Source organism: Pseudorca crassidens, chromosome 1 (genome assembly GCF_039906515.1).
Source record: "Pseudorca crassidens isolate mPseCra1 chromosome 1, mPseCra1.hap1, whole genome shotgun sequence".
In the NCBI taxonomy this organism is placed as follows: Eukaryota; Metazoa; Chordata; class Mammalia; order Artiodactyla; family Delphinidae; genus Pseudorca; species Pseudorca crassidens.
Genome location: NC_090296.1, coordinates 806,944 through 825,561, shown reverse-complemented (window position 1 = coordinate 825,561; position 18,618 = coordinate 806,944). Strand labels below are relative to the sequence as shown.

Genomic DNA, 18,618 nt, shown 5'->3' with positions numbered 1-18,618 from the left:
CAGCAACGTTTGTGATGGAGAATCCAGAGACTGAGCGGTTAAGGAGAGGATCTTCAATAGTCCTGGGCCCGATTCCTGCAGCAGCACCTGGGACAGTACGCCTGCGAAGGAGAATCAAGGAGACACCCACTTCACAGATGTCACCCCATAACTCCACCTTCCTCAGACCCAGGAGATGCTCACAGCTGAGGGATGCCCGCAAGAGGAGGAATGACCAGAAGATTTTCATGTTCATTTTGATCAATGCTTTGACTCTAAGAGAGTTATGTCAGTGAAGATGAGAACCCTGACTCTGAGTAGCACAGGTGCTGTGCTTTCCCCTTGAGCCTAGGTGTGATGTGCAGATGGGAAGCGTGTCTCCATATAAAGATGGTCCCGGCTGGTCCTTCTCTAGGGCTGTGGAGGAGGGTGCTGGCTGAGATCCAGGGTGGACACCACTTCATGTCACCTCTGAAGAATGGGTGATGATTCTTTTCCAATACGATACTTACATTTCCATATATGTCTATCTGCGTCTATATTACAGGTGTACTAGTTGGCTAGTGTGGCCATTACAGAATAACAGACTGGGTGGATTAAACAACAGCAATGGATTCCTCTCAGACCTGGAGGCAAGAAGTCTAAGGTCACGGTGTCAGCAGGATGGGTCCTTCTCAGGCCTTTCTCCTTTGCTTGCAGATGGACATCTTCTCACTGAGTCCTCAGATGGTCTTTTCTCTGTGTGTCTGTGTGCATCCCTGGTTTACTTGTCTGTTCTTTATTCCTCTTCTTAAGTGTGACAAAGACCCCTGACCACCCCTTAGCCAACACGCTCCTTGCAATTCTCTTCTCAACTAGTCTTGACCTGTGGGCTTCTGTGTTTATATGTGCATGGCCAGGTTTTGTCAGCAGCCCTGCTAAGTGAGAATAATGAGAATCCCCTACCCTGGAACTCTGATCCCCCGCAGTATTTGATCAAATCCTTCAAACCCCCTATCACCCACATGATATCTGATCACCCTGGTCAGCCTTTGGCAAAAATCCTTTTGAGTCTATGTAAATACAGCTTAAGGTCTCCCTTAGCCTGTATTTCTTCTCTGAATAATTTCCAGTCCACTCCACCCCACCGCCTTCTTGGCCATAAGCCCCCACTTGAAATACTGTATTTGGAATAAGGCCAAGTTTCCAAAACTGCATCCCACATGCAGCAGTGAGTTTTGTCTACATGTTCGGCATGAGATTTATATTGGATACATGAATATCAATCCCACAGCCCATGGCCATGTAATCATGCCTGAATGAAGCTGATGTCTCATGTATATTTTCCCTAAGTCCACTCACAGCCGTTTGTGCGTAGGGACACTAGACTGTTCCTCAGCTGTATGCCTGGGACTACTTTAAACAATTGCCAAGAATCACAGAACTGTGAAAAGCATGGCACTAATTTGACCCCAGAAAGTGCTCAATTACAGGACGGGAGTTGAAACAAGAAAAGAGAGCATCACCTTGACTAACCTCAGCTGGGAATGTGTGTGTGTGTGTGTGTGCGCATGTGTGTTGCCTGATTCAAACAACCGGCCACATTCTTAATGTCCGTGAATGACCACAAAATTGACAGTATTTATTTTGTGGTGCTCATAAAAGCCAGAAGTAGGTGAATTTGCAGATTTGGAATCTGTGAATAACGAGGATAATTGCATGTGCAGTATTGGAGCACTCTGGCGTTAGAGTCTATAACACTGCCTGCTGCAGAATTCAGAATGCTTGTGCAGGTTGCCTGAAAGCAGGACGGTGTGTCTCTTCCTTCCACATCTACAAAAGCAAAACAACAATTAATACTGTTTAAAAGTCTCATGTGCACTCTCAGGATATTTACAAGTTTCACGAACTTCAGGCTGAAATTGAAAATTATGGTGAGCCACAGGGTTGTTCTGAGCACCTTTGAGAAAAAGGTAAATAAAGAAATGAAAAACAACCTTAATTCTTGAGTATTAAATGTGTCTGTGCAAATGAATATATATATACACAACTATAATAAAAATAAAAATTAAGCAAATATGTACATGCACACAAAACTTTCTAGACACTTCATAATCCACAACAATGAAACATTAGGATACAGAACAGGGTCTCTGGTGGAGCTCCTGGGCAGGAAGAGGAAAGCACAGGTTCTAACACGAATTCCCTCCCAGCCCATATATGCACCTACTGCAGGTCACAGCCCTGTACTTGTTGGGTCCTGTGCGACCCCTTGTGGTAACGGGCATCCGTGCAGGGAGGTTTGTGTCTGGGCTCACACTGACTTCCCCTCACTGTGTCTTTCGCACAGTAATACACGGCTGTGTCCTCAGTTGTCAGGCTGCTCAGCGATAAGTAGACTTGGCTCTTGGAGGTGTCCGTGGTGATGCTGAGCCGGGACTTAAGAGTTGGGTTATAATATGCGCTTCCACCACCACCATATATCACCCCAGCCCACTCCAGCCCCTTTCCTGGAGCCTGCCGGACCCAGGATACAGCATAGCTGCTTAATGAGAATCCAGAGACAGTGCAGGTGAGGGAGAGGGTCTGTGAGGGCTTCACCAGGCTGGGTCCCGACTCCTGCAGCTGCACCTGGCACAGGACACCTGTGGACAGAGAGAACCACGGTGACTCATGGGCTCAGATGCAGCTTCCCCAAGTGTTCACGTCTGAATCCCTGAGACACTCACCTCTGGGAGCTGACACCAGGAAGAGGAAGAACCACAGTGGATTCATCTTCTTGCAGATGGGATTCATGAAGCCCAGAAATTCTCTTCAAGCATGAGGAGAAACCCAAATTTAAGTGAACAGGTACTTTGTTTTTACCTTGTGGTCTAAGGGGATATTTGCATAAGGGAGGGACCTTTTTATAAAAAGCAGAAAGTAGTGAAGGGAGGTCCCAGTCTCTGGGACTCCACCTGAGGAGGGTGCTGACTGTGCCCTCAGAGAACTCAGCCCCCACCTGGGGTCCCCTCCCTATGCCTGGGGACTCTGTGTCCAGGAATGAAATGATGCTGAAGGGCTAGTCAGGAAGTCAGCTGTGCTCAAGGATTAACGGCAGATTTGGGGAGTAGACTTTAATCCCATGGATGTATATATTTCACATAAATACCCATCACACATTCAGGGTCCTCCAAGATGTCAGACACAGACTCTTGTTTTTTCCTTTCTGCATTACCTCAAGTTTATATCCTGGATGCGCAAGTACTTGAGACAAACCATACATGTAATAATGACATTGAATTCAGACAAAGTCAGGTAAAATTGAATGTTTATCATAATTCACAACGGACTTCGTGTGTCCCTTAACTTGGGTGAACATTTCCTCACCTGAAACAGTTTAAATGTTATCAAGAGTTGCTCTGTAGGTGGATTTACTCTTAACAACTAAACACACCGTGTATTTTGTGGACAAGGTAGTCATTCTTGCTGAGGTGGTCATGGATCCCAGCACTACTGACATGGTCTGAAGCCTGACTTGCCTGTTTCCTGTGCACAACTGAGTGTCTGCAGGAACACTGCGAGCTTCAGGGCTCCTTCCCTGCGGGTGGAGGTTGGGGAATCCCCAGGGCTAGCAAGGTCTAAGAACAGACAGCTCCTGGAAGCTCCTCAGGACTCCAACATGCTGGGCAGGTGACCTGGTCACAGTGCACAGACTCACTCCTTCTAGAAGTGTTCATTTTTACTCTCCCTGTCACAGCCAGTGACATTGGAACTCAGGGAACACAGTTCCCACTGCACTGGGTGAGAGAACATGGATGATTCTTGGAAGTAAACCTTCACGGTGAATGGCTTGCAGAGTGTGAGGGTGTCATGGTGAAAGGAAAGTCCTCACCTCAGGAAGCAGGTTCCCTTGAAAAGTCCACCTGAGAGCTTTTCCGAGTCCCTGGGTCACTGAGTCCTGGGACTGTGCCTGAGGTCACATCGGTAAGTGGTGCTGGAGAGCAGAGCACAGCTCCATCGCATCTCGCTGTGGGCACTGAGGATGTGCCCTCACCATCTGCATTTCAGTCTGCAAGGATGTAAACTGGGGATCACGATGGTAATGGTATGTCTGAAATTTATAGTGGGGTTGCCAGGGGTGCTGAATGTTGACCTCAGTGTCATCAGTGATGTTATCTCTCCTGGGAACCAGAAAGACCAATGTGAGTCCCCATCTCTGACTGACACCCTGTACATGTAGCCCTGGCTCCACTCCTGCCCTGAGAGGTCACACCTGTGGGTCTGGGGCAGGTCAGCTCTCCCTCAGCCCAGTGATTTCACCTGTACGTTGACTGGTGTCGAGCCTGCTGTCTATGAGAAGATATTTACTCATACAATTTCATGAACAGAGTACTACACTTCTTCTAGCTTTTCCAATAATATCTACACAGTAAAATAAATTCTAAAGAATCTGCCTGCTTGAATGTCGATAATAGGAGAACGAACAAAAGTAATATGGGCAAGAATCACAGGACACGTCTACACCCTGTTGTCAGGACCTGAATATTGAGCTGATATGCTGTGGGATAGGATAATGGAAGGGATGGCATCTAAAACCTAGAACCAGGTGGGCCCATTATTCAACAGGTGGAAGAAGGGCCTGCATTGTACAGATGCCCCAGCATGTGACCTGCCCTTCTTGAGCTGGTGGATTAGAGGAGATCCATCCAAATTCATGTTAACATAGAAGGATATATAGCAGGTGTCTTTATGCTTCAGTGGGTGGGGATGTGTTGTTAGGGTCTATTTAACCCTAGGAAAAACGTGTTAGGGCACCCGGACTAAAAAAATCTTATTTTTCCTTTGTGGAGCTAATTGGACGGAATTATGTCTGGAGACGAGATCATATGGTAATTCTGGAGGGAATATCCATTAGAGATTCCCAGTGGGTGATGGGAAATGAAGTCGGGAGACTTAAGTCATATTGCTCTGCTGGTTACCAGTGATGGTCACAGCAAAAGGGCCTGACCATCGTGATGGGAGGGAGAAGGGCTGATGGTGGTGGGTTCATGGGGGCGACGTGGCCAGGTCCTTCTGATGGTCTCTGTGTTTTCCCTTATGAAATCTTGAAGGTATAAGCTCAGAATGAGGTGTGGACTTCAGGAGCATTGAGACCACTGGTTTAGGTCATTTTGTACCTTTGCTGGAATCACTGAGCAATGAAGAAGCAGGAACTATACTTGGAAATCAGCGGCGTCCTCATGTGATGTTAGGTTTGTTGCCTTAGATGTTACTGACTGTAGAGACATTCGCTATCCTCACATTACGTCTTCTAGATCCACTTGGAATCCAGTTTCAAATGTGAGGGATGTTGATGAAACATTTGTTATGAAACAACGTGGTACCTAAATTTCAAGAGGTATAAGTCAAAATTACGTAAATGTGTTACTGAAATTGTAATTGTCAAACTCTTCTCTGGGGCAACATAAATTAAAATCAATAATAAAAATTCAAGGTATTGATTGTGTTTTCAACCGTTGCTAAATCCTTTGAATGTTTCGAGTTGCGATCATTCATAAACTCAGATCCGTCGCGGGTGAACTTTATTGTTACGATATGGTCATTCTAACTTTGGACAGGGTGACCCGAGCGCTGACACTGCCTGGACCACCAGCAAAAACTGCTATGAAGCATAACCTGGTTCTTACTCCTCCTTGGGCCCCTGGTCACAAGAATTCCTTTACTGGTCGTTGACCCCTGCCTTCTTTTAACCAACTTGTTTAGTGTGTTCTCTCTAGAACACAGCAGTCTTCTAGACAAGATGACAATAATGCAAAGATTCCAGCCACTCCTCAGAACAGGTCCTGCCAAGATAAGAAGTCACCCTGGGCCCCTTAACAAAGCAGAGCTCTGGGCTTCCCTGGTGGCGCAGTGGTTGAGAGTCCGCCTGCCGATGCAGGGGTCACGGGTTCGTGCCCCGGTCCGGGAAGATCCCACATGCCGCGGAGCGGCTGGGCCCGTGAGCCATGGCCGCTGAGCCTGCGCGTCCGGAGCCTGTGCTCCGCAGCGGGAGAGGCCACAGCAGTGAGAGGCCTGCGTACCGCAAAAAAAAAAAAAAAAAAAAAAAGAAGGAACAAGGTTTGTTCATAGACGCTTCCAGGCCTGAATTCCCCATGCCTGGTGATAAGAGTGTCCCTCTGCAAAGGAAAGCAGGGTCCGGCTGCTGGGTCCTGAAAAGCCAATAAAGAGGCAAAGTTGGTGAACGGAAAGTTTGCTTTATTTTGGCTGCCTGCACCCGGGGGTGGGGGACTGACTTCTCTCCAAAGGCCACCCCGCACTGAGCATCTGTGGGAAAGGGCTTTTATAGGCGGAAGGAGGGGCTACAGGCAGAAACGGCAGAGTCAGCTGTGACAGTCATCTTGCAGTTGGTCATGTGGTGGTCTGATCAGCCTCCTCTTGATTGTTTTAAGTAGAGTTAATCTTCAGGTCCAGGGTCGGTTTGTTCCCGTTTCTTTGAGGCCAGTTCTTGCAATTGTGGCAGCTTATGTCATGGCTACAGTCTGGTCATTATGGAGTTAACTTCTTCCTCCTGGTGGGAGGTTCAGTATCTGTAAGACGGCTCATGAGACATGGATAAGAATATTATCTGCAGCCCTTGAGGAGGAACTATAGGTCCTTGATTTGCTTAATGACTAAAGTATATTATTTAGTCTTGTTGGACAGTTTTCCCTTCTTTCTGCATTTGCTCGCTTCTCTGATTAAACTTATTCTTTGGCTAAATATTTTTCCACAGAAAAATGGCAGGTGGAAAGCATGAGGTGAAGGACGATTTCATTTCCACGCCTAGATGTGGGGAGAGCACCTTTCACATGGGAGGTTTATTTCTTGCTTCAGGGTGACAGGGAGGAAGGTCAGCATGTCCCTCTGCACTGGCTCTGTCTTAAGTCACTTTGAGGCGTATTTTCGGGTGACCTACCCTGGGCGCCAACACTCAGGGCCTCTTCTATTATTTTGTTTCTACATATGCACACCAAGCATGTGATGTAGGTAACGATTTACTTGAATCCTACAGATGTGAAGCTAAACTGCATCCTGGAATTGGCACGTGATGTGCTGGAGAGCACACATCAGGACACAGTGAGACCTCCTGTCGAGGCCTGGGCTTCTCCACCCTGGACCTGGCCTCCCCTGCAAAGGTTCCTGGACAGAGGTGGGCCTGCCTGTAGGTCTGCAGGACTCTTCGTGGAACGAGAAGCTGTGGGACTTTTCTGCATTTTAGTGCTCACGTAAGATGCTGTGGTGAAGAAAGGAGAATAGATCTGTTTTCAGCAGCTTGTGAAAATTCATGTTATTATCCACCTGACTATAAACTTTTCCTACTAACTACATATGTGTCTATCGGTAATAGCTTTGATGATGAATATTTTACATAAAATAATCTGTGCAGTAGAAGAGGATGTAGGTATTATCTAAGTGTAGGGACTCTATTGGGCCTGGAAGCAAGGTGCACATGTAGAAACACCCCCACCCACGTCCCTCTAACTGGCATCTTTCCCAGCGACCCCCTGAGGATCCGGGGCTGCTCAGCGCACTTATGCTTCTCATGCAAGAGGTTAGCAGCAAGTCAACAGGCAGCATCCTGGCAGGGACAGCTGGTCTACAGTAGGGCAGGGCTGAGATATCACAATGAGGAAGGAAGAATATGTTCAACTCTTTACACATCAGCTGGAATCATTTTGAAACGGGTCAATTTAGACAAGAGTTAGACAAGGGAAAACCTGAATATATAGCTTTGAGTCTCGGACTTTCATATATCACATTTATTCCCCTATTTCGAAAAGTCTTTCTAACTGAGAGACTGAATGTGTAAGTAAACAACCATGGATGAGTACAGAGAGGTTCCCCAGGGAAAACTGGTATATGGAGAGGAAACCCCAGACCCTTAGAGGAAAGCAGCCCTTAACTACCATCTGCACCTGCTCCTGGGGCTGAAACACCCAGTTGTATGTCCTGAGTTCCCCCTGCATCCCCCCTCCTGTCTCCCTGCAAGGAGGTTTGTGTCTGGGCTCACACTGACTTCCCCTCACTGTGTATCTTTCGCACAGTAATACACGGCCGTGTCCTCAGATCTCAGGCTGTTCATTTGCAGATACAGCGTGTTCTTGGAGTTGTCTCTGGAGATGGTGAATCGGCCCTTCACAGAGTCTGCATAGTATGTGCTACCACCACTACTAATATCTGAGATCCACTCCAGCCCCTTCCCTGGAGCCTGGCGGACCCAGCTCATGGCATAGCTACTGAAGGTGAATCCAGAGGCTGCACAGGAGAGTCGCAGAGTCCCCCCAGGCTTCACCAAGCCTCCCCCAGACTCCACCAGCTGCACTTCACACTGGACACCTGCAAACACAGAGACATCCTGGTCAGGAGACTGTCACACATCCACTGATTCCCTCACTCACATCCACTCACATCCTCCGTGTCTCTTGCTCTCCATATATTACCTTGTAAAATAGCCACAAGGACAACCCAGCTCAGCCCAAAGTCCATGGTGAGTGTTCTGTCCTGAGCCGTGAATGGGAGCACGTGGGAATCCGGGGCTGGAGCTCCTCTCCCAGAGCTGCAGGGTCAGGGCTGGGGCTGCTTTATATCAGCAGAGGAAGGATCCTATTTGCATGACCTTCTAGTATATAAGAGGCTATGTCGTTGAATGTCCTCAGAAAGGGCAGGGTCTCAGAGCAGGTGTGAGAGTCTTGGATTTTGGTGGTGTTGGTAGCATTTGGGAAATATAACTTTCATTGTGTGATTTTTCCAGAGTAAACTCTTAGGACTCGTATATCATCTTACATATGTACTCACATCCCGTGATGTAGCTGTCATTGTTACCCTCATATTAGAGGTGTAAACTATACCCAGAGGAATGGAGGGTGTGTGTAGTGTCCAAGGAGAAACATGGGGTGAGCGTTAGATCCAGCATCTGCACCTGAGCTCTGGGCCAGGCTGCTCCCTGGAACCTACTAGAGGACAGAGTTGGAGTTTCCGGGTGAGGTTTGCAGATCCCCCTCCTGTAATGAAGTCATGATGACTTTGCTCTGTTCTCGTGTTTACCTAAAACATATGGAGGTGGTCAGCGTTGATGAGAAGTATTTTCAAGAGTTTCTTATGTTTCAGTATCTTCCCTTCACTCCTTCCCTCCCAAGTCATGCATTCCTTTATTTGTAATTACTGTAATGAGGTTCTTGACATGTAATAAAGCACACACACTCAGAATGAACACTGTGATGAATACTGACGGAGGCATAAGCATTATCAGGAGAGAAAAAATCAGTTCCTCTCATTATTTTCAGTAGTTTCTGGGTTTCCTCCTTCCTGTCCCTTGTTATCTTCCATCCTGTCCCCACATCACCGTTGATCTTCCCTTGTTCCTTCAGGTTACTTTTCATTTTCTAGAATTTATAAAAATCGGAACATAACATAAGTTCAAAACAAAATATATATATATATATATTTATTGTTATGGCTTATTTTACTCTGTTCAAATATTTGTGAATACTCTCATGTTTTTGTGTGCATCAAGAATCCTGGTTTTAATAACAGGTTGTATTTCAAGAATGATCATAGCATGATTGGCTTATTTATTAAGCTGATGTGTGATATTGGAACTCTTTCCAGTTTCTGGGTGTTACGATAAAGCTGATACTCGTCTTGGAGACGCAGAGAGATGAGAAGCTGAGAAAATGCTTCTTATTAAATGTTCTTAAAACAGCCTCAAAACGGGGCAAGTTGCACATTATCAAAATCTCACCAATTTATCAGATAATTATAGAACGAAGACAGCAGCAAATTTAAATCTTGGAGAGAGACAAGTGCTCACAGAATAACAAAGACTAAGATTGTTAATCCTGCCATAGGCTGCTGAATGGAATAAAAACTACTACAAGATTAAACTAGAAATGGATGCCTTGAGGTCGAGTGTGGTTAGGGTGTAATAGTGTCCCAACGTCTCCTAAGTAACTACCTCGCCAGTGTCAGCGTGGTCCTGCTAAAGTGTGAGTCAGATGGTGTTACGTCTATACCGACACATGTGTGTCTTCCTACCTGGGACAGCCCAGGATTCCTGCCTGAGCTGTTAGGTCCTCCTGCATCCTGGGGAGGACCTTGGCCCTGGACTTGGATCTGCACTGTTTCATAGCATCTCCGTTCACAGTGTGACCTTTGTCCCCTCATCCAGTCCCACTGTGCCATATACTTACCACATATGAAATAGGATCGCAGGCGGAAATGCATAAGAACGTTCCAGGTGCTGACTGATGCACAAAACCCTGCCACAACCCCTGACAGTTTCTACTGACAGCAGCTCTTTACTTTGTTCACCGTCTCTGCTTAGGGAGGGCCTGGAGGACAAGCCCACCCTGCCCCATGCAGGGTCGCTGTGAGAGGCTCAAGTTCAGCGACAGGACCTGCTCCTCTGATGCACACTCACGTGTAAGGGAGGGTGACCCTGACTGTAGGCTGGGGCTCAGCCAGGTCTGAGGGCTGGGCCTTGTGTCCACCTCGTGTGGACATTGCCTGGGCTCTGACATCCTTTCAGCACGATGCCTGGGTCAGCTGAGTGGTCTCTGCATCAGAGCCCATTCTCCGTGCAGTCACTCACACACCTAGACAGGGCTTAATGTAAGACCCCAGAAGTCATGCTCGTAATATTTACATAACTGACTTGAAACTTAGAGCTCCATCATCGACTGCCCATGAATTATTGTGGTCTCTTCATTTACAACTGAGAAAAAATGGAAGCAACAAATACGTTCTTCCACAAATTAGTACATAAACAATGCGTGACGTATCCATGCTGTGGAATTGTTTTCAGCAATCTAAATATTAAACTATTGTACCATGAAAGGACATGAGGGAATCCTAAATGCATATTGTTATTTAAAAATTCGGTCTGAAAACTTTCAATTTCACCTATTTCACATTTGGGAAAACTTCAATCTATATATAAAGCAAGCAGATGAGCATTTAGCAGGAATTGGGGAGAAGATGTTTGATATGTGAAACATGGGCAATATTTAAGGATAGTGAAATTCTTCTCTATGAAATTGCGGTGGTGGAAACATTGCACTATGAACTTGTCAAAATATATATAGTAATAGGAGAAAGAGTGAACCTTATTGAATATAAATATAAATTTCATCTATAAGTCAGAGACTCAAGGATGGAACGATGCACACTGTACAGATGATACTTAATATTTTAGTAAATTTTTGAATTAACATATTAACATGTTAATTAACATGTTAACAATTAACACGTGGACATTTACATTAACATGTAACATTAACATGTAAACAATTAACATTAACAATTTACATGTCTGAAGAAGGTGGGAAAATAGGTTTTGACCCAGGTCACTTGGCAATGTGTGGAGTCTGAAGGCTGAGTTGTAAGCACTGCACGTAAGCACTAGAACCCGGTGGATAACGGTATTTTCATCAGGAATCCGGCTAAGAATTCTGTTACTACTGTGCATGTGGAATTGAACAATTAGTAGCTGGATGGCATCGGTGGAGCCAGGCATCTCACTGTTGGATGGAAAGTAACAGAGAAGCAAGGGGGAAAGGCTGGATTTCCCCAAGTGATGTTGCACTAGGATCGGAGATGTAAGAATGATCTCACTTTTACCTTCACACAGGTCAGAAGGTGAGATACAGAGCTAGTTGCAGACATGTGTGTGTATACGTGGGGTAGAGCACACAGACATATTTCCAAGGTCTTTTAGCTGATAGGGTCTAGAGGCAATGCCCCCAGTGGACAGGACACCAGCATTAGTGTCCTAATACCCACCTTTCTGGTTGCTAATGCTATTCTCCAGAAAAGGATCCACGACTCATGTGAGGCCTGGCTAATTCCAGGGCCACAGAAGAGAATACACATGCTTATCCTGAAGATTCTTGTGGCACCAGAAAGTAAGGAAGTGTTCACACCAATGGATGGGTGCCCGTAAAGAGGATACAGGAGACAATCTGAAAGAGCTCCTCATGGGTGACAAGCTGTAACAATTACAGAAGCAAAGAAAATGCCTTAGTATATAACCTTAACACAAGTTCTGAAACAAGTATCTTAATTCATACTTATATAAAGAGATGGAATAAATATATCTAATGGGGAAGGTAGGATAAATCTCCCGTAAGGAATAACTTCAGGAACCTCATCATGGTCATCCTCCCTTCAAGAAGGTGCACTTAACCCTCCATCCCAGAACGAGGCCTGGCATAGGGATGTGGTAAAAACAAAACAGTGTCCTTGAGTTTCATGATGAATTTTTAGGTATAATCTCCCAAACATCATACATAAAATAAATTTGTAGTTTTTCTGTATACATTAAAATTTCTGTCCTGAAACCAAAAACAGTAACAGTAACAAAAACTTCACTGAGAAGGGAATTAGGCACAGACTTGGAGAATGTGCTCTCTAATATCATATTTATAAAGGACTTGTATCATGAATAGACAGCAAATTCACAGCTCAACAACAGTAACAAAGAGTGAAAATAATGAACCCTGTGCCAGTGATCTGAAGATACTTCCGCAAAGAAGAGATAAAAGGTTTGAACAAGATTCTTCATTAAGGAAACATAAAATAACACCATGACGAGATACAGCTACTCACTTATTACAACAGTTAAAGGCAAAATAATAAGCAATTCAAAGATTGGTGATGATGTAGAGCAAAAGGCCCCTCATCCGCTTGCTGGAAGGATGCCAGTGGCCGCCAATTGGAATATATTTGTCAATTTCTCAGAGAGAAAACCAGACACTGACCATGGGATTGAGGAGTGCGCTAGAAAAGCATTTACCAAATTTGTTTGAATATTTATGTTTGTTCAAATAACTTCATACGGGTGCTTGTATCATCTTTACACCTTCGAGCCGTTACCACTCCCTAAAAAAGGGTTATGTAGTCAGTTTTTATGGTTATTTTCCATACGATGATTATATACCTGTTTCTGTTCTCTTTTATCTATCTTTCTATTTTATCTAAATTTCTATTATCAATCTCCACACTAGATAACAAGGTGCAGGCAACACAGCCTACATGTTACAGCCCAGCCTGTGTCCCGACATTTCCAAAGGTCCCCCGAGCAGAGAATGACTACAGTGCTGTATGGACGTCAATTTCCGAATATCAACATGACTCATTCTATTCAAGTGAAAGGAGTTGCATCAGACAGGACTGGAGAGGTTTTCAGGATGAGAGGAATTGGAAATCCATCTGATGCTGGAAAGCAGATTTAAAGTTCAACAGTAAAAATTATTTATGTCATTAAACGATTAAACACTTGACAACTATTAACAGAAAGTAGTGACCTAACCTTCAAATAAAGGTCTCTTGGAGAAATATTTCTGTGTGGCTCTTCCTAAGACAGATGGGGAAAGACAGACAAGCCTGACTCCATGAAAAAGTCTCAAGTTTAGAGACAAGAAAGTTCCCTGGAATCATAGTGGATGAGGCTTTCAAGGGCGGCAATGGTCCAGTGGAGAAACCACAGCTTCTGAGAGAAAATCCCTCCATCCCAACCTCTGCATCTGCCATGAAATGGGTCCTCTTGTTTCCGGATGACCCTGATCGCCCCCTGGTGGTTGGAGCGCCCCTGCAGGGAGGGTCCTGTCTGAACTAACCCTGACTTCTCACTGGGCCTCCTGGGACAGTAACACAGGGCTGTGTCCTAGGTCATCACAGAGCTGAGCTGCAGGAAACACAGAATTTGTGAGGTGTCTCTGAGGTGGAGAGTCATTTCTGGAGAGACAGCCTGTGTGCTGTGCTATTCCCAGAACCAAAGCACCCCAGTCTCCTCAGCGCTTTCCCTGGGGTTGAGGGATCCAGTCCAGCAGCCAGCACTGTTTGTGATGGAGAATCCAGAGACTGAGCGGGTAAGGGAGAGGATCTTCAATAGTCCTGGGCCCGATTCCTACAGCAGCACCTGGGACAGTACGCCTGCGAAGGAGAATCAAGGAGACACCCACTTCACAGATGTCATCCCATAACTCCACCTTCCTCAGACCCAGGAGATGCTCACAGCTGAGGGATGCCCGCAAGAGGAGAAATGACCGGAAGATTTTCATGTTCATTTTGATTAATGCTCTGACTCTAAGAGAGTTATGTCAGTGAAGATGAGAACCCTGACTCTGAGTAGCACAGGTGCTGTGCTTTCCCCTTGAGCCTGGGTGTGATGTGCAGATGGGAAGCGTGTCTCCATATAAAGATGGTCCCGGCTGGTCCTTCTCTAGGGCTGTGGAGGCGGTTGCTGGCTGAGATCCAGGGTGGACACCGCTTCATGTCACCTCTGAAGAATGGGTGATGATTCTTTTCCAGTACGATACTTATATTTCCATATATGTCTATCTGCGTCTATATTACAGGTGTACTCTTTGGCTAGTGTGGCCATTACAGAATAACAGACTGAGTTGATTAAACAACAGCAATAGATTCCTCTCAGGCCTGGAGGCAAGAAGTCTAAGGTCATGGTGTCAGCAGGTTTGGGTCCTTCTCAGGCCTTTCTCCTTTGCTTGCAGATGGACATCTTCTCACTGAGTCCTCAGATGGTCTTTTCTCTGTGTCTGTGTGCATCCCTGGTTTACTTGTCTGTTCTTTATTCCTCTTCTTAAGTGTGACAAAGACCCCTGACCACCCCTTAGGCAACAGGATCCTTGCAATTCTCTTCTCAAGTAGTCTTGACCTGTGGGCTTCTGTGTTTATATGTGCATGGCCAGGTTTTGTCAGCAGCCCTGCTAAGTGAGAATAATGAGAATCCCCTACCCTGGAACTCTGATCCCCCGCAGTATTTGATCAAATCCTTCAAACCCCCTATCACCCACATGATATCTGATCACCCTGGTCAGCCTTTGGCAAAAATCCTTTTGAGTCTATGTAAATACAGCTTAAGGTCTCCCTTAGCCTGTATTTCTTCTCTGAATAATTTCCAGTCCACTCCACCCCACCCTCTTCTTGGCCATAAGCCCCCACTTGAAATGCTGTATTTGGAATAAGGCCAAGTTTCCAAAACTGCATCCCATATGCAGCAGTGACTTTTGTCTTCATGTTCTGCATGAGATTTATATTGGATACATGAATATCAATCCCACAGCCCATGGCCATGTAATCATGCCTGAATGAAGCTGATGTCTCATGTATATTTTCCCTAAGTCCACTCACAGCCGTTTGTGCGTAGGGACACTAGACTGTTCCTCAGCTGTATGCCTGGGACTACTTTAAACAATTGCCAAGAATCACAGAACTGTGAAAAGCATGGCACTAATTTGACCCCAGAAAGTGCTCAATTACAGGACGGGAGTTGAAACAAGAAAAGAGAGCATCACCTTGACTGACCTCAGCTGGGAATGTGTGTGTGTGTGTGTGTGTGTGCGCGCGCATGTGTGTTGCCTGATTCAAACAACCGGCCACATTCTTAATGTCCGTGAATGACCACAAAATTGACAGTATTTATTTTGTGGTGCTCATAAAAGCCAGAAGTAGGTGAATTTGCAGATATTGAATCTGTGAATAACGAGGATAATTGCATGTGCAGTATTGGAGCACTCTGGCGTTAGAGTCTATAACACTGCCTGCTGCAGAATTCAGAATGCTTGTGCAGGTTGCCTGAAAGCAGGACGGTGTGTCTCTTCCTTCCACATCTACAAAAGCAAAACAACAATTAATACTGTTTAAAAGTCTCATGTGCACGCTCAGGATATTTACAAGTTTCACGAACTTCAGGCTGAAATTGAAAATTATGGTGAGCCACAGGGTTGTTCTGAGCACCTTTGAGAAAAAGGTAAATAAAGAAATGAAAAACAACCTTAATTCTTGAGTATTAAATGTGTCTGTGCAAATGAATATATATATATACACAACTATAATAAAAATAAAAATTAAGCAAATATGTACATGCACACAAAACTTTCTAGACACTTCATAATCCACAACAATGAAACATTAGGATACAGAACAGGGTCTCTGGTGGAGATCCTGGGCAGGAAGAGGAAAGCACAGGTTCTAACACGAATTCCCTCCCAGCCCATATATGCACCTACTGCAGGTCACAGCCCTGTACTTGTTGGGTCCTGTGCGACCCCTGGTGGTAACGGGCATCCGTGCAGGGAGGTTTGTGTCTGGGCTCACACTGACTTCCCCTCACTGTGTCTTTCGCACAGTAATACACGGCTGTGTCCTCAGTTGTCAGGCTGCTCAGCGATAAGTAGACTTGGCTCTTGGAGGTGTCCGTGGTGATGCTGAGCCGGGACTTAAGAGCTGGGTTATAATATGCGCTTCCACCACCACCATATATCACCCCAACCCACTCCAGCCCCTTTCCTGGAGCCTGCCGGACCCAGGCTACATAATAGCTGCTTAATGAGAATCCAGAGACAGTGCAGGTGAGGGAGAGGGTCTGTGAGGGCTTCACCAGGCTGGGTCCCGACTCCTGCAGCTGCACCTGGGACAGGGCACCTGTGGACAGAGAGAACCACGGTGACTCATGGGCTCAGATGCAGCTTCCCCAAGTGTTCACGTCTGAATCCCTGAGACACTCACCTCTGGGAGCTGACACCAGGAAGAGGAAGAACCACAGTGGATTCATCTTCTTGCAGATGGGATTCATGAAGCCCAGAAATTCTCTTCAAGCATGAGGAGAAACCCGAATTTAAGTGAACAGGTACTTTGTTTTTACCTTGTGGTCTAAGGGGATATTTGCATAAGGGAGGGACCTTTTTATAAAAAGCAGAAAGTAGTGAAGGGAGGTCCCAGTCTCTGGGACTCCACCTGAGGAGGGTGCTGACTGTGCCCTCAGAGAACTCAGCCCCCACCTGGGGTCCCCTCCCTATGCCTGGGGACCCTGTGTCCAGGAATGAAATGATGCTGAAGGGATAGTGAAGAAATCAGCTGTGCTCAAGGATTAACGACAGATTTGGGGAATAGACTTTAATCCCATGGATGTATATATTTCACATAAATACCCATCACACATTCAGGGTCCTCCAAGATGTCAGACACTGACTCTTGTTTTTTCCTTTCTGCATTACGTCAAGTTTATATCCTGGATGCGCAAGTACTTGAGACAAACCATACATGTAATAATGACATTGAATTCAGACAAAGTCAGGTAAAATTGAATGTTTATCATAATTCACAACGGACTTCGTGTGTCCCTTAACTTGGGTGAACATTTCCTCACCTGAAACAATTTAAATGTTATCAAGAGTTGCTCTGGAGGTGGATTTACTCTTAACAACTAAACACACCGTGTATTTTGTGGACAAGGTAGTCATTCTTGCTGAGATGGTCATGGATCCCAGCACTACTGACATGGTCTGAAGCCTGACTTGCCTGTTTCCTGTGCACAACTGAGTGTCTGCAGGAGCACTGCGAGCTTCAGGGCTCCTTCCTTGCAGGTGGACGTTGAGGAATCCCCAGGGCTAGCAAGGACTAAGAACAGACAGCTCCTGGAAGCTCCTCAGGACTCCAACATGCTGGGCAGGTGACCTGGTCACAGTGCACAGACTCGCTACTTCTAGAAGTGTTCATTTTTACTCTCCCTGTCACACCCAGTGACATTGGAGCTCAGGGAACACAGTTCCCACTGCACTGGGTGAGAGAACATGCATGATTCTTGGAAGTAAACCTTCACAGTGAATGGCTTGCAGAGTATGAGGCTGTCATGGTCAGAGGAAAGTCCCCACCTCAGGAAGCAGGTTCCCTTGAAAATTCCACCTGAGAGCAGCTCTCCCGAGTCCCTAGGTCAGTGAGTCCTGTGACTGTGCCTGAGGTCATATAAGTAAATGGTGATGGAGAGCAGAGCACAGCTCCATCGCATCTCGCTGTGGGCACTGAGGATGTGGCCTCACCATCTGTATTTCGGTCTGCAAGGATGTAAACTGGGGATCACGATGGTAATGGTATGTCTGAAATTTATAGTGGGTTTGCCAGAGGTGTTGAATGTTGACATGAGTGTCATCAGTGATGTTACTTCTCCTGGGAACCTGAAAGACCAATGTGAGTCCCCATCTCTGATTGACACCCTGTACATGTAGCCCTGGCTCCACTCCTGCCCTGAGAGGTCACACCTGTGGGTCTGGGGCAGGTCAGCTCTCCCTCAGCCCGGTGATTTCACCTGTACACTGACTGACGTCGAGCCTACTGTCTGTGAGAAGATATTTACTCCATACTGTTTCATGAACACAGTACTATACTTCTTCTAGCTTTTGCAATAATATTTGCAGAGTAAATTAAATACTAAAGCATCTGCCTGCCTGAATGTCGATAATAGGAGAGCCGAACAAAGTAATATGGGCAAGAATCACAGGACAAGTCTGGACCCTATTGTCAGGACCTGAATATCGAGCTCATACACTGTGTGATAGGGGAATGGAAGGGATGGCATCTAAAACCTAGAACCAGGTGGGCCCATTACTCAGCAGGTGGAAGAAGGGCCTGCATTTGTACAGATGCCCCAGCATCTGACCTGCCCTTCTTGAGCTGGTGGATTAGAGGAGATCCATCCAAATTCATGTTAACATAGAAGGATATATAGCAGGTGTCTTTATGCTTCAGTGGTTGGGGATCTGTTGTTAGGGTCCATTTAACGCTGGGAAAAATGTGTAAGGTCACCAGGACTAAAAAAATTTATTTTTCCTTTGTGGAGAAAAT

At 45.8% G+C, this 18,618-nt stretch overlaps 1 pseudogene and 2 gene segments (V, D, J or C); all 3 read right to left on the bottom strand.

Moving 5' to 3' along the window:
• The window catches only part of LOC137206904 (eukaryotic translation initiation factor 3 subunit J-like), a 30,029-nt pseudogene extending 27,275 nt beyond the window's left edge, over positions 1–2,754 (bottom strand).
• LOC137225841 (immunoglobulin heavy constant mu-like) overlaps positions 1–18,618 on the bottom strand; it is a 132,688-nt gene that overhangs the window by 95,522 nt on the left and 18,548 nt on the right.
• Positions 8,003–8,520, bottom strand: LOC137228616 (immunoglobulin heavy variable 3-23-like). The segment is given in 2 exon segments: positions 8,003–8,316; positions 8,421–8,520. Coding segments are annotated over 2 exon segments (360 nt in total).